The 16,644-nt window shown below is 36.2% G+C and overlaps 1 protein-coding gene across 3 annotated transcripts in view; it reads left to right on the top strand.

The window, feature by feature from the left end:
- LMLN (leishmanolysin like peptidase) overlaps positions 1 to 16,644 on the top strand; it is a 51,604-nt gene that overhangs the window by 26,318 nt on the left and 8,642 nt on the right. For 2 of the 3 annotated variants that reach the window (XM_006078515.4, XM_006078514.4), the window contains 6 exons: positions 2,893 to 2,969; positions 4,353 to 4,463; positions 6,061 to 6,193; positions 7,919 to 8,078; positions 10,097 to 10,227; positions 15,061 to 15,271. In XM_006078515.4, the coding sequence (XP_006078577.2) occupies positions 2,893 to 2,969; positions 4,353 to 4,463; positions 6,061 to 6,193; positions 7,919 to 8,078; positions 10,097 to 10,227; positions 15,061 to 15,271 (823 nt within the window). The remainder of the gene's footprint in view (positions 1 to 2,892; positions 2,970 to 4,352; positions 4,464 to 6,060; positions 6,194 to 7,918; positions 8,079 to 10,096; positions 10,228 to 15,060; positions 15,272 to 16,644) is intronic. The other variant, XM_025285333.3, reaches the window with a different exon arrangement.

The following is a 16,644-nucleotide window of genomic DNA, read 5'->3' as shown; positions in this document are numbered from 1 at the left end:
ATGCATTTATGCAGCTTTTTCCATTTAAGCATATACTTTCCAAGGAATTACAGATGCTTCTGCTGTAAAACAGTGTATGCTTTCCTAAGCAATCTCTTTCTTCAAAATAAAAAATAACAATTTGTGGGAAACACAAATACCAAGTCATTAACAAAAGCAATAAGTCATAATAAAAGTACTAGCTCAGTCTAAAAACACATTGTATTTCCAATAAGTAAGCTTCTATATTTATTTACTTGAGTATTTCTTTTACGTTAAACAACAGCAAAAAGCAATCGGGGATAGATGGGAGACTATAAATCTAAATAATGGGGACAAGAGTAAAATGTAAAAAGAGTAAAGTGTACAAAAACAGTGCAACAAGTACTTCTAAGACAGCCTCTGGCCCTACTGAGCCAATTGGAAGAGCATGGAGCTTCATGCACAGCACAGCATTCCTCTGTTGCTGTGTTCAGGTGTCTTAGTGTATTTTGGTTTTTTGTTTGTTTTTTAATTTTTATCTTATATTGGAACAGAGTTGACTAACAGTGCTGTGTTAGTTTCAGATACACAGCAAAGTGATTCATTTAGCTGCTGTTGCTCCACTGCATAAAACATTAAAATCTAGGAGAAATCGTTATGAACCAACATGAGTCCATCTTATACTGATGTGATTCCCCTATTTGCTAGTCTCATATGAGCTCATTCACATTACAGAAGTACATCCATTAGTAGAATATACTTTATACTTGGATCTATTTATTTTTAAATAGCTACATAGTGTTATATGTGGAGAAGGAAACGGCAACCCACTCCAGTATTCTTGCCTGAAGAATCCCATGGACAGAGGAGCCTGGAGGGCTATAGTCCCTGGGGGTCACAAGAGTCGGACATGACTTAGTGACTAAACCACCATAGTGTTATATGAATGTGACAATAATCCTATGTCAGTGAATAATTATGTTTTAAATGTTTTATCTTAAAAATGTTATAATGAGTGATTTATTTATATCTTCAGTGCCGTACAGGAGTGGCATTCCAGTGTGTTCTTAGGTTCAAAAAACAGTCAGTCAAACCTGTGAACCCTAAACAGGTCACATTCAAAAAGTGCTAGAAGGATACAAGAGAGAAAGTACAGTATGCCAGCATGGCAGTCAGGCATTTCTCTTGTGCTCTGCACAGTAATCTAGGCTATCATCCATGCCTCTTCCCCTCGTTCTCTGGCTCAAACACAATAAGCACAAGACCATAACAGGTGTACAAGAACCAGCCTGGTTTAGAAGTACCATGTTACAAATAAGGACCAGCATTGTTTTTTTAACAGTTTCATAGACTTAACTTCCAGATACCTGTAAGGGACATACCCATAAGACTCACTGCACACAGAGAAGTCCCAAACTCTGGCTAACCAACAGGTATTCATGTTCATCTACAATAATCCCAAGTCCAGAAGTATATCTTAAGTCCTGTTGCCTAGTAACACAGTTGACATTCCACCCTTATTAGGTTTTCAGGGGAGCAGAACTAGAAAGTTAATGCAAGATCAGATCTGTTTATGTAGAAAGAAGAATGGAATTTCTGGATCAAAGGAAGTTTGAGCAAACTCTAGGAGATAGTGAAGGGACAGGGAAGCTTGACATGCTGTAGTCCATGGAGTTGCAAAGAGTCAGACACAACTTAGCGACTGAATGACAATAATATATATTTTTTAGAGGTCTGTTTAAAAAAGTAAACGGTTGCAGTTTACATACATCATGATCCTAGTTAGCAAAATTATGAAAAGAATGAAATTAGTGCTTGTACTGACCTTATCTGGGTGACCATGAAGTAACAGTGATAGAAATTTATGGAAGACATGTACACTTTTATCTCACGTGCGAATTTCAGTTTATTTATATTCCTTAAGTGGTTTTTCTCAAGTGATTCTCTTTAGAAAGCTACAGATGGGCCAGAAATGAAAATTCACTTACTTTTCAACAGAAGACTTGAAAGTAGTAATTTTACTAGTTTCATTAACTGCTGCCTTTCCTCTGAAATCAACTTTATGTTCTTGAGCTGTGTTTTAAAAAGATGAAATTAAAGTACTTGAAATGGCAATCCAACGTTCAACATAAAGATTAACAAAATATGGGAATTCCCTGGAAGTCCAGTAGTTAGGACTCCATGCTTTTGCTGCCAAGAACATGGGTTCATTCCTGATCTGAGAACTAAGATACCTCAAGCCATGCAGCACACCCCCTACCCAAAAAAGAAGAATCAGCATCCCAAAGATACAATGTACTTTCATAAGTGACAGTGAAGTCCTTACCATTAGGTGACCTCCTGGTAGGAATTTTATTATATACTAATTAAGACATTAGGTGGATAGTAGACCTTGATGATATTTTGTATCCCTCAGGCAACTCCTTTGACCCTATGATTTTGTGATACTTGTTTTTCGTGTTAGTATATATTTTTCTGATCACAGAGTATAAAAAGTTGGTTATAAAAGCATTTTCAATTGTAATTCAAGCAAGTATTCCATTCTCCACTCCATTATCTGGGCATCTGTCTCAAACACCAATATTACTTTGCCTTAATAGTGTAATGTTTTTATAATATTTCTTTTTTAAAAAATAATATTTCTGTTTCCATATATTTAATCTTCATTTTCATCACAGAGTTCTAAATGCTAGTTATCTGTCATTACAGGGAAATTGTACACAATATAGATATTTGAAGGAGAGAGTAGATTTTGCTTTAAGCTTCAGTCTGTCATCTTAAAGAAAGTTTATATATTTTACTATTTTAAATCAACATTTTGTCAGTCTCTCACACCTTCAACGTTTTACCTATACATCAAAGTAATCACAGAAATTATTGGGAATTGCAAGGAATCCAGTCTTCTAATTAAAATCTGTTGGTGATTTTCAGAATGAAGCAATGACTGGTTCTCATACCCAGAACCGAGTCCTCTCTCGAATCACTCTGGCGTTAATGGAGGACACTGGGTAAGACAGCTGTGAGAATTTTACATGAATTGTTTATTAAAATGAAATGAATATTAAGATTACTATTAAGATGAAAAGAATATTAACTTAAGCAACTATATTTTACACTGAAGATAAATATACCTGTGTTTATTTGTTTTTTAATATACCTGTGTTTGTTTTTTTTTTAATATACCTCTTTTGTTTTTTTTTTAATATACCTGTTTAAAAAATTTTTTTCAGTTAGCTATCCATTACCTATATCAGCTCCATTCATTCATTCAGTAAATGTTTGAGACCCTGAGGTATGTAATAGAATAAAACTAAATCCTTCATAAATAAATAAATGAGATTTTTTTTTAAAATAAATAGAGGGCATGATGATATGAAGGAAAAGCTTATATAAACAGTATTTTTAATTACAAGTGAAATTGATTTATGTAGAGATTCCTTGTTTTTAAGGCAGTAGAACTTTCTTATAAAGCAACAGAATACTGTTTTAAAATGACTCCAATGGGAATCTTTTTCTTTGTGGGCTCTTGGGTTTATTTTGATGAGTCTCAGTTTTGATAGCTTCCTTGCTCTTTGGTATGGCAAGATGTACCAGACTGATTTGCCCATGCTCTGTATTCTAGATCTGGCATCAGCCAATCTTCCAAGGAGCACAGGAATGCTCCTTTTGATCAAGAATAGCTTTTGGAAATCACAATCTAGGGACTCCATTAATTTCTACTGGGTTGTCCTTGTTTCTTACTGTTTTCAGTGGACCAAGTAGGGCAATTCATATTTTTGAAAAGAAAAAAAATGCTGGATTCCTTTTAGCGCTATTATCACTCTTTCCCATTTATCCCTTAATAAGCAATGACCAACAGAAGTGGTCCTGCTGCTCTATTTTTCTAGCCCTTCTGTAAATAATGCTGGTTTCTTTAAGATACAGGTAGGATGCAGAAGCATCTTGGAGTGTATGAATCACTAGGGAAATCATGGCACTGGTTAATTTTAAAACATTTCTTCTGTTTTCTGATGCAACAGAATTCCAGTTTTTCTCTCATTCTCTCTGTTTCTTTGCCTTTTATTCTCCTGTCCCACACCTTAAACATTTTCTCCTCTATGACTTATATCATCTTTGAAAGTTACAATGGAAACATGATGTGGTTTGGTGTTTTTCAAATATAAAAGCACCCTCAAGTACTCATGTTTCCCTCAAGACTAAAGGTTCCAAGTCCCTGCTGCAGCGATCCTGTGCAGCTGGGACTTTGGTTGTAAATGTTCATCTGTGGGCATGGTCACTAAAATCCTTTTTGAGGTCCTAGTTTGCTCATTGTTAAGATTTATGATTGATACGCTGGAGTTGTTTTTTAAGTGACAGTAATATAAAGTGCTTTGTTTGGGTTATTTCCACAGCTGGTATAAAGCTAATTACAGCATGGCTGAGAAATTAGACTGGGGCCGAGGAATGGGCTGTGACTTTGTCAGGAGGAGCTGTAAATTCTGGATTGATCAGCAGAGACAAAAGTAAGGATGCATTTCCTCTTATTGTCTTTGCTAACAGTTTACTTCTGATTTTGTTCTGTATCCAGTGTCCCTGTTTTCAAAATGTGGTCTGAACTGTTTAATTTCAAAATGTGTAGAAACCATCCATGGTTCCTTTTTAAAAAAAAATTTTGGCTGTGTTGGTGCTTTGTTGCTGCACTAGGGCTTTCTCTAGTTGCAGCAAGCAGGGGCTACTCTCTAATTATGGCAGACAGGGGCTACTCTTTGGATCCAGTGCATGGACTTCTCATTGTAATGGCTTCTCTCGTTGGGGAGCACGGCTGTAGTGTGTGGGCTTAGTTGCTCTGCAGCATGTGGGATCTTCCTGGAACAGGGATTGAACCCATGTCTCCTGCATTGGCAGGTGGATTCTTTACTACTGAGCCACCAGGGAAGCCCTAATAGGGCTTTTGTGAAGCAAAATTTTTTAATTTTGATTAATTTAAAATGATCAGTTTGTCCTTTTATAAGTCATACCAATGCCTGATTCCTGACTTCAGACATTCTGATTAGGTTGGTATGGGGTACAAGGTGGGCATGGAGGTTTTAAAAGTTTCTCTAGATGATTCTGATGTGCAGCAAAATTTGGGAACAACAACACTAGCAGATCAAGTTGTTGTACTGGAGTTAACTAACTGTCCCAAAAGTAGCTGCAGTGTTTCATGTTACTGCTTATGAACAGCTTTCCTCATAGCAGGCTTTTAACTCAGACCTCAAACTCCTTAGTAGAAACTCTGAGTGATTAAAACTGCTTTGAGACCTAGTCCAGATGAGAAGAGTAAGACTAACATCTTCAACAGAAGAAGTGCTTGTTACCAGGTATTTCTCTAATGGGCAAGGCACTGACCTTAGAGAGAGAAGTTTAAGTCCCATCACCATCCCTCGTCAGCTGTATGATCCTGGACAAGCTAAATGTCTCAAACTATTTATTTATTAGTGAAATGAAAATACTAGTTCTACTTTGGAGGGTTTCTTTAGGAATAATGATACTGTATACTAGAATGTGGTCCACTGGAGAAGGGAATGGCAAACCACTTCAGTATTCTTGCCTTGAGAACCCCATGAACAGTATGAAAAGGCAAAAAGATAGGACACTGAAAGATGAACTCCCCAGGTCGGTAGGTGCCCAATATGATACTGGAGATCAGTGGAGAAATAACTTCAGAAAGAATGAAGGGATGGTGCATGAGATGGTTGGATGGCATCACTGACTGAATGGACATGAGTTTGGGTAGGCTCTGGGAGTTGGTGTTGGACAGGGAGGCCTGGCGTGCTATGGTTCATGGGGATGCAAAGAGTCAGACATGACTGAGCAACTGAACTGAACTGAGCTGATATTATTTGAAAGTTCTATTAATCATAAAATGCTGGACTTCTGTGGTAGCCCTTGTTCACAGCAATTAGAGAAAGTCTGCATGCAGTAATGAAGACCCAGTGCAACCAAAAATTTTTAAAAATCCATTAATTAAAAAATAATGTTAAAAGCATTGAAATTGTAACAGAAAAGACAAACTCTAAAATCGACTTCTAATATCTTCTTTAGAGTTTGATACCATGGTATTTTTATCTTTGTCTGCAGGAGACAGATACTGAACCCTTACTGTAACACACTCAGAAGTAATCCATTGCAGTTAACTTGCAGACAGGACCAGAGAGCAGTTGCAGTGTGCAATTTGCAGAAGTTTCCAAAACCTTTACCTCAGGAATACCAGGTAACACTTGTTTGGGGCACAGTTTCAGGAATAAACCTTTTAAAAAGAAGTCTCCATTTTGAATTGGAAGAGTGAATTAAGCTCTTAAGTTTTCGATTTGTCAGGCTCCATTTGTTTTCTCTAAGTTAGAAAAAACTGAAGTTTTACATTTCTTTATAAACTGTGTTAATTGATAGCAATTAACTGATATCTAGCAGTGCCTAGTAGTAGTGGTAAGAGACATTTAGAATATTTATTTTAATGTATTTTTAAACTATTTCTTTTTGTTTCAAAAGTCTTCATCTTTATATTAAAAAAAACAAGGTTCTTTAAAGAAAAGAACTGACTGGGAAGACAAATATATCGCTTATATGCAGGATCTTTAAAAAAAATGATACAACTAAACTTATTTTAAAGTTTATAACTAAACTTTATTTTCAGAAACAGACTCGGACTTAGAGAACGAACTTATGATTACCAGGGAGGAAGGGTGAGAGGAAGGATAGATTGGGAGTTTGGAACTAACATGTACACACTGATATATTTAAAGTAGATAAACAATAAGGTTAGATAGCATCACTGACTCAGTGGACATGAATTGAGCCAACTCCGGGAGGTAGTGGAGAACAGAGGAGCCTGGCATGCTGCAGTCCATGGGGTCGTAAAGGGTCACACCCGTCTTAGCGACTCAACAACAGCAACCAATAAGGACCTACTGTATAGGACAGGGAGCTCTGCTCAGTACTCTGTAATAACCTACATGGGAAAAGAATTTGAAAAAGAATAGATACTTTATATGTATAACTGAATCACTTTGCTGCACACCTGAAACTAACACAACATTGTTGATCAACTACACTCCAATATAAAATAAAAATATTTTTAAAAAGAAAAAAGTAACTAAAGTACTCTAATCCAGTTAATTAGAAGGCTTGGAATTTCTGCTCTAGACGAGTTTGCCTAATGGTATCTAAAAGGTGAAGACAGTGGTCCCACGTGTTCAGTCTGAATCTCTGATGTAGGCTTTAAGCTTTTTGTTGAAGTGGCTATTTCTAAAAAAGCTTTAACACTGCCTGCCATTGACAAAGGAGCCACAAGTCAGAAATTATCTCAGATGTGAGTTTAAAGTGATTGCCTCTAAATTTTGAGTTTCCTACCTATGCTTATAACCCCATTGAGTGCTTTAGACACTGTAAGGCAGTGACTATATATATATTTCTGCACTTAGTACTGTACTTCAGTGAGTTGGTATGAAGTGTGAAATCTTTAAAATTTTTCTGGTACCTTGTTCCTTTGGTATTTCCAAATATTATATATTATCTCATTGATTTTCTCATGAGTTTTTCAAATTTGTCAAAACAACATATAAATTAAGTCTCCTAAAAACATTTGAAGTACATTGTATTTAAAACATCTTAATTTTATGAATTAGTTTTATGTTTTGTCAGCTCTTAAAACTCTTTCTATGTATCCTTTTAAAACATTAATCAAATTTGTCATCTAATAAAAACTTAACTTAGACTAATTTACTTACCTTGCTTATTTCTAAAACTACTACAACCTTGAAATACCACAAATAACACAAAAATTAGTCTTTTTGTGTTTACTCTGTATGAAAAAAATAGATTAATATCTCCTTTGTATTATATAGCATTAGAGGGTTGCTATAAATTGCCTGTGGGCTTCATATTGATTTTATAGAATGTTTCTTACTCTCCTGCCTTCCTAATATATTTTTCTTTGTAGTACTTTGATGAACTCACTGGAGTACCTGCAGAAGATCTGCCTTATTACGGTGGTTCAGTAGAAATTGCTGACTACTGCCCTTTCAGTCAGGAATTCAGTTGGCACTTAAGTGGTGAATATCAGCGCAGCTCAGATTGTAGAGTACTGGAAAATCAACCAGGTCAGTAGTTTAGTGAAGTTAAATGTTGTATACATATTGAAAGTATATATAAGCAATATAAAATAGTGTATATTAACAATGTAAGATAGACCCCAGAGCCAGATTGTCGGAGTTTATTTTGTGATTTCACTGCCATCTACCTGTTTGAAGTAAATTCTCTGCACCTTAGTTTTCTCCTGTGTGCAAAGGAGATAATACTTGTCCCATAGAGTTGTGAGAATTAAATGAATTAATATAGTTAAGTGCTTAGAATTATGACACATAGAAAGAATTGTTAGCTATTAGATACACTTGCACATCTGTGTATATGCTACCATTTAGTGATACCTTGAGAAGGCGATGGCACCTCACTCCAATACTCTTGCCTGGAAAATGCCATGGACGGAGGAGCCTGGTAGGCTGCAGTCCATGGGGTCGCTAAGAGTCGGACACGACTGAGCGACTTCACTTTCCATTTTCACTTTCATGCATTGGAGAAAGAAATGGCAACCACTCCAGTGTTCTTGCCTGGAGAATCCCAGGGACGGGGGAGCCTGGTGGGCTGCTGTCTATGGGGTCACAGAGAGTCGGACATGACTGAAGCGACTTTGTAGCAGCAGCAGCAGCAGCAGTGATACCTTATATTTGCATGACATTTTTCATTTGCAAAGCACTTTGATTTTAATCATTTCATTTTATTCTTCTAAAAACCTGATAAGAGACATAGAGAAGATACTATGATTGAATTTCACAGATGAGGGAAGAGATATACTAAGTAATATCGCTAATTGATGTCAGTGCGAGATCTTCCAATGCAGAACTCTTTTTATTATATCATATTAGGTATCCTATTTTTTCCTCTCCTGAGGAGTGTGCATTTTATGTTACTTAGACATAACGTGTCATTCTTCAGATATCAGAATAATACTGTTGTCCCATAACTAGTAAGATGTGTTGCCATCTTATTTATTCCCTGTTAGTATATATAAATGAACAGGTCATCAAGGAAGTAAACTGTATGGCATTTTTTGGAAAATGGTCACTGTGTGCTTTGAAGACTTTAAAATACTCATAAATAAAATAAATATAAAATTCTGTTTTATTTTATATTTTTTTTCTTAGCTTATACAATTAAGATTTTTAAAAACTGATATAAAATAAAGTTTTATCTCTATAATATTTCAAAATGGACTAATTGAACCATCTATTTTCAAAAGATGAAACTTGTTTTAAGTGTAGAGAGAGAAAATTATTCCTAGGCTTTTTTTCTCTTTTTTTAAAAATTCCTAAGCTTTAAGGACTCCACCCCTTTGTCCATTAGCCATTTAGAGGTCATTTAGTCTACCCCATAACTTTGTGGGTTTGTGCTTAGTCTAAGACTAGATCAGCCTATCATTTATTGACTTCCAGGAGATGGCACAAGTTGAAAATACAGGAACATATTGCAAAGGTAATAGCACTCCCCCAAAAAACCTTCATTATTTAAATCATTGGCCTCATCTTATCATGGGTCACTTGGGAAGTGACTCCTATTTAGACCACCACTGAAGGTGATTCTTGGTGCCATTTCCTCTGTATATTTAACTTCAGTGCTCTAGGCCCGGTTTTATCTCTTATTTCTGATAAAATAGTTTTCTCCTACTAATTCCTTTATTGAGAATCCAGTTTGAGTTTGGAATTTCCTCTTTCAATTTTTTTAATTGACAATTTCCATGAAACATGTTTGATTTTTAAAGCAACTTTTAATCATAAGAGTGTAGCCCATCAGGCTTTTCTGTCCATAGGATTTTCCAGGCAAGAATGCTGGAGTAGGTTGCCATTTCCTTCTCCAGGGGAATCTTCCCAACCCAGGATGAACCCAAGTCTTCTGCATTGGCAGGCGGGTTCTTTACTAATTGAGCTACCAGGGAACCCCAACACTAACGAAACGTGTGATTTTTAAAAGCAACTTTTAATCATTAGAGTAGAATGCTTCAGTTTCTTATTCTTTGAGTCCAAAGTCAATTTTTAATAAAGAAAACTTCTCTGGTTTGCTTCAGACCTTTTTAAAAACTATGGTGCTGAAAAGTATGGGCCTCATTCAGTTTGTCTAATTCAGAAATCAGCATTTGTCATGGAAAAATGTGAAAGGAAGCTGAGTTACCCGGACTGGGGGAGTGGATGCTATCAGGTAAACCATATGATTGTTAATAATTATACCAAATATTATATAATTGTATCTCATTATATGGCTTTTATATTTTCAAATATATTTTGTATCTTTTATTTCTGCTGTTTACTACTTTAGCTTATTTATTGTAACTATTAGTTTGGATGTTTTTGTTTTGTCAAAATATTGTCATTTCTTTGAGAGAATTTGCCTTTTTCTGTTTGTTTAAGTTACATAGTTACTGTATATCAACATGTTTTATAATAATTTTGCTTTTGGGCATATATCCTAAGGAAATATTAGGGAATATGTAATTTTGCTCTTAAAAAACTACTTTGTAGTGGAAAAAGACTATAATCTTGTAAAATCTGAAGAAGGCATGTATTTAAGAATTAATAAATCAACTACTGGTTTTCAGTAGATTTTTTTTTCTTTGAAATTAGAAATCCAAAGAGGGCAAACTACTATTTTCTTGATTTATTATCTGCCTGTCTAGTATTAAATGACTATACCACCATAGAACTTACTGAGATGCAGGCATTCTGTAATTTAGGAGCATCCAACCTAATGAATATTCTGTACTCTACTAATGGATGTCAGGGAACAGAGTGTGATCCTGAAAACTGAAAAATAAAAATTCATTGTGCCATTTCACCTACAAGAGCTAAGTGGACTCATGTATCTGGCAATTTAACTTTTTATTTTTAAAGTTTCTTTAAAATTAACTTTTTTGGTAACTGCTTTATTGAGGTATAATTCACACACCACATATAATTCATGTAAAATAATCTTTGAAACCTTACAAAAAATAATTTAAAATAAACACATTCTAGTTACAATCTGACAACTATAATCCAGCAACCATTTTCTGATAAATTCATTCTACTAAATATTTATGTATTGCTTAAATACATAATTTTTATCTAGTTGTAATCATAATACATAGTTTTGTTTTAGTGTTTTTACTTAGTACTTTTTTTTTTTTTTTACTTAGTACTTTTTATATAGGCCAAAATACCTTTGCCAAGTTTTTTCCAATAATAATACTTACTATTCTTCATAGCTATAGAACATTGCATCATTTTAAAGTATCATAATTAGGGAAGTAATTTTCCTTTTAGATATTGAGTTAATTTTCACTTTTCACTATGTAAAAATGCTTTTATAAGTATATTTACATGCTTTACCTTATTAAAATTAATTTTTTTAAATAAATTCACATAAGTGAGAATATTAGGTTAAAGGGGATAAAGCTGGAATGGTGTGAACCTTAATAGGAGGATGACCTTTTCAGCCTATTTCAATGTATTCTCTACACCACCACCACCACAAAGGGATTATGTATCATCTACAAAGATTAAATGTACTTGGCTTCCCCGTAGTACCTCTTGTTGTCAGTTAATTTTGCTAATTTAACCAGTTATGTAGGAAAATGTGTATGATTTCTAAACAATTAGCTGTTTTGTTTTTTGTTCTTTTTTTTTTTACACTGACAGAGAAGTTACAAGAATGGAACAAAAATATGAGTCATTTAAATGTAAATTGCTGACGTCTGCCCCTTCATTCCAAATACTTTAAAATGTATCCCATCCTCCTATGTGACTACAGTACTAAAAAAAAAAAAAAAAAAAAATTAGGAAATTATCATTGATATATCTAATTCTTGGACCCATTCAAGTTTTGCCTATTGTCCAAGTGATGTCCTTTTAGTAATAGGATCTGGACTAATTTAACTGCTATTGAGTAGTCACATCTCTGTTCCCTTCAATGTGGAACAGTTCCTCAGTCTTCTTGACTTTCATAACCTTGACACTTTTAAAGATTACAAACCAGTTCTTATCTAGGGTATGTCTCAATTTGGGTTTGTCCCATGTTTCCTCCTGTTTAAATTCATGTAATATGTTTTGAGCAGTGATATCACAGAAGTGATGGCTGTGTGCTTTTGGTGGTGCAGTCTTGATTTGTCTCTGCTGGTCATGTTAACTTGCTGGTATCTACCAGGCATCTCCACTGTCAAGCTGTTTTTCTCTTTTAGTTAATTCCCTTTTTAATTAGTAAATATTTGGGTTGGGGGGAAAGTACTATATCAGTAACATATTTCTTATACTTTCATTTTATTAATTTATACATTTAAGTCTGTATTGACTCATGGATTGCATTTTATTCAGTAGCTTTTACCATTAGTATCATTGTTTGGATATTCAGCTTGCCCCAGATTTAGCCAAATGAAGCCCTTTGGATTGGTTCCTGTGTCCTTTTGGCTTGTCCTATCTTTTTAAAATATTTCCTTGCTTTCTAGCATAAGATATTTTATGTTCATCTTCACTTGCTTTGCCCCAGCTCTGGAATCAGTCGTTTCTCCAAGGAGCTCTCATTTCTTTTAGTAGAGTGAGGTATTTAGAAACTACTCTGGGTGGTAGCTGTATTGTTATTTGCTATTGGGATATAGCTGCTCCTCAGGCCTTCTTGGAGAAGGCAATGGCACCCCACTCCAGTACTCTTGCCTGGAAAATCCCATGGATGGAGGAGCCTGGTGGGCTGTAGTCCATGGGGTCGCGAAGAGTCGGACACGACTGAGAGACTTCACTTTCACTTTTCACTTTCATGCATTGGAGAAGGAAATGGCAACCCACTCCAGTGTTCTTGCCTGGAGAATCCCAGGGATGGGGGAGCCTGGTGGACTGCCGTCTATGGGGTCACACAGAGTCGGACACGACTAAAGTGACTTAGCAGCAGCAGCAGCAGGCCTTCTTGGTGAACACAGCTAGGAAATATATGTATATATGTAATTTTATATATGTTCATATGTGTGCATATAACCATGAGTTTGCACCAGTATTTTTGATTCCAGTTTAACACCAAATAGTCATTTTCGTTTTCTCCCTTGTCATATGTGTAACTCTTCTTTCCAACAGTGAGGAATCGGTTTCTCATTGTCCTTCATGTGCTTGTTGTTTGATCTGTCCACATTCTTGCCATCTTCTTCCACTTGCCCTCGGTCACCTCCTCACCCACTCGACTCTGACACAGCCCGCCAGGTCACAGCATCTCCCTCACAGTGAGCCAAACCCCGTGCACATCTTTGGAATATAAACACTCTTTCTTCTGTGAAACTTTGCAGTCTTTGTTGTTCTTTTTTTATATTGTTTATTGATTCTTAATAATAAGAGTTTGACACTGTTAATTTTGGGGGGAAATTTTTATATCCTACCCTTCTTTCCTCAGTTAAAGCTGCTTGAGATCAGGCACTGTGTCATGGCCTTCTACGGTATCCTTTTTAGCACCAAGCTTAATGCCTAGTCAATTCTCACTTAAAAGAATGGTTACATTGCACTGTAGCTGTGGTGATGCTTTCTAGGTGTGGGTCATTGAATGACAGACTTAGAAGAGTTTACACTTTATTGTTTATTTTCTTGATAGCTTATTATAACTTAAATTTCCAAATGAATATTATATTTAAATTTAATTGATGAACAGAGTTATTTTAAAATGACTCCATCATTGAAATATACTTTTGGAGCTCCTTTTTAAATTTCTTTTAGAAATAGATTAATAGCCATCTAAGAAGTCAGTTTCAGTATTTTGCATCATACCTATGTTGTCCTAGTCGTAATCAGTTTAGTCAGTTGTTTACCAGCTGTTTACAAACAGTTTAGTAAACTGTTTACCAATTTACCAGACTTGGACTGGGCAAGTTTTGGATATTTCCAGAAGTTATATCTACTTAAAAATAAAAATTTGCCACCATCAAACATATTCAGAATATGCGCTTGCTTTGAAGATAGTTCCAGGAGAGAAATTTCAGAAATATTTAAGATGAAGTAGCATAATGTGTGGAGAAGGCAATGGCACCCCATTCCAAAACTCTTGCCTAGAAAATCCCATGGACGGAGGAGCCTGGTAGGCTGCAGTCCATGGGGTTGCTAGGAGTCGGACACAACTGAGCGACTTCACTTTCACTTTTCACTTTGATGCATTGGAGAAGGAAATGGCAACCCATTTCCAGTGTTCTTGCCTGGAGAATCCCAGGGACGAGGGAGCCTGGTGGCCTGCCGTCTGTGGGGTCGCACAGAGTTGGACATAACTGACGCGACTTAGCAGCAGCAGCAGCATAATGTGAAGTCTTTTTAGAAAACAACTTTGAAGAAAATAGTCATTTAAAAATTTTTTTAAGTTAGTTTTAATATGTTTGCCTTTTTAAATTAATTTCATTAGTTACCCCTTGTATTTGAGATATGAATCCTGCCTTTAAATATGTTACCAGTTTTATTAAATAACTATGACCATTTTCATCTCTGAGCAGAGGATCTGGGGTAGGGATAAAAATAACAAACTTCTACTATGTTATTTCTATACTGTATGCTTTTTTTTTTTTACAGTGAGCATATATTATTTATAAAAACTAATACAAATTTGATTGACAAAATTTAGTAACTTGTAGAAAGAGTAACATGATTCATGGCTCTTTGATAGAGATTTAAACTGAATTATAGGAGGATACTAGAATCTACAGAAATGTTATTATTGATGACTTGGCTTCCAGGGTCTGTGAATCTGCATTGTATGTAAAGCTGTATGTTACCTGTGTTTTTCAGGAAAAGTGTCCATAGCTTTCATTAGATTTTTTAAAAGGTACTAGACTCAGAGTTGAAGAATCGCTACCACAGAGTGAAATCCTTTTAGGACATGAATAACTTAACCCTCTTTATACGAGATTAAAATATGCCCACATCCCAAACCATCTTTTATAGCCAACATTTTTAGTAAATTCTACTGCATTTTCCTACAATTAAAAAAGGTTCACATATTAGAATCTTGCTGATCTGATTTTTTTTTTTTTCCAACCTTTTGAAGGTTTCTTGTTCTCCAGAAGGTCTGAAGGTTTGGGTTCAGGATACTTCATATTTGTGTAGTCGGGCCGGGCAGGTCCTCCCTGTGAGTATTCAGATGAATGGGTGGATTCACGATGGAAACCTGCTCTGCCCATCATGTTGGGACTTCTGCGAGCTCTGTCCTCCAGAAACAGATCCTCCAGCTGTTAACCTGACTCGAGCACTACCCCTGGGTGAGTAGTCTCTTTGGTTAGAGTAGAGAGGGACTTTTCTTGGAAGATGTTGAAAATTCCCCACAAGGAAGCTCTAAAACAGGTTGTGCATCTTCTCTTCTAATTGCAGTTTTATGGGAAGATCTCCTTCCCTTCATTGTTAGAAATCAAAGGTAGGTAGACCTGACGTGGGAGAAGGCAATGGCAACTCACTCCAGTACTTTTGCCTGGCAAATTCCATGGACGGAGGAGCCTGGTAGGCTGCAGTCCATGGGGTCGCACAGAGTCGGACACGACTGAGCGACTTCACTTTCACTTTTCACTCTCATGCATTGGAGAAGGAAATGGCAACCCACTCCAGTGTTCTTGCCTGGAGGATCACAGGTACAGGGGAGCCTGGTGGGCTGCCGTCTATGGGGTCGCACAGAGTTGGACATGACTGAAGTGACTTAGCAGCAGCAGCAGACTTGACAGGTTACTTCAGTAAGAGCGAGAATGAGGAAACTTTGTATGCAGAGAACCTCTGACTGGCACAAAAAATTCCCTGACAGTTATAAAAAGTTAATGTTTCAGCCATTCATTTTGAAATTAAGAGTAAAAATTCTGTTCATTGAGTACAAAAAAGCAGTTAAATATATTTTAGTTGTATTATAACTAGGTGAGATGAAAGAATGGGAAAGACACTGGAAAATGTTCTAAGATGGGATTGACATGTCCACAAAGAAGAGATAGGTGCAAGGAGATGCAGATACACAATGAGATAGAAAGACAGGCTGGCAAAGACAGTGGTTTTCACTGAAGGATATTTTACTCATTCTGTGAGACTCCAGAGAGTAGAATTGAGACTAATAAAATGAAGTTGTAGGGAGATAGATTCAGTAAAATCATTCAGAACCAGGAGAGGAATAGAAGGGACTGTCTTGAGAAGAGTGCCTTCCCTGTTAATGAAGATGTGCAAACTGAGGCTGATGACCTGTTTCTAAGAGTTATAAAAGCAAAATTCATGAACTCTCAACGAAAGCTTTGACCTATGGTCTGTGATATTTTATTAAATTATTTATGAAATTTTATGACTTTGGTGTTGGGGAAGACTCTTAAGAGTCCCTTGGACTGCAAGGAAATCCAACCAGTCCATCCTAAAGGAGATCAGTCCTGGGTGTTCATTGGAAGGACTGATGTTGAGGCTGAAACTCCAATACTTTGGCCACCTCATGCAAAGAGCTGACTCATTGGAAAAGACCCTGATGCTGGGAAAGATTGAGGGCAGGAGAAGGGGACGACAGAGGATGAGATGGTTGGATGGCATCATCAACTCAATGGACATGGGTATGGGTGGACTCTGGGAGTTGGTGATGGGCAGGGAGGCCTGGCGTGCTGCGGTTCATGGTGTTGCC

The sequence above is a fragment of the Bubalus bubalis genome, chromosome 1, assembly GCF_019923935.1.
Source record: "Bubalus bubalis isolate 160015118507 breed Murrah chromosome 1, NDDB_SH_1, whole genome shotgun sequence".
Taxonomy (NCBI): Eukaryota; Metazoa; Chordata; class Mammalia; order Artiodactyla; family Bovidae; genus Bubalus; species Bubalus bubalis.
Note: the sequence above shows the minus strand (reverse complement) of the source record. Positions and strands in the feature narration are given on the sequence as shown.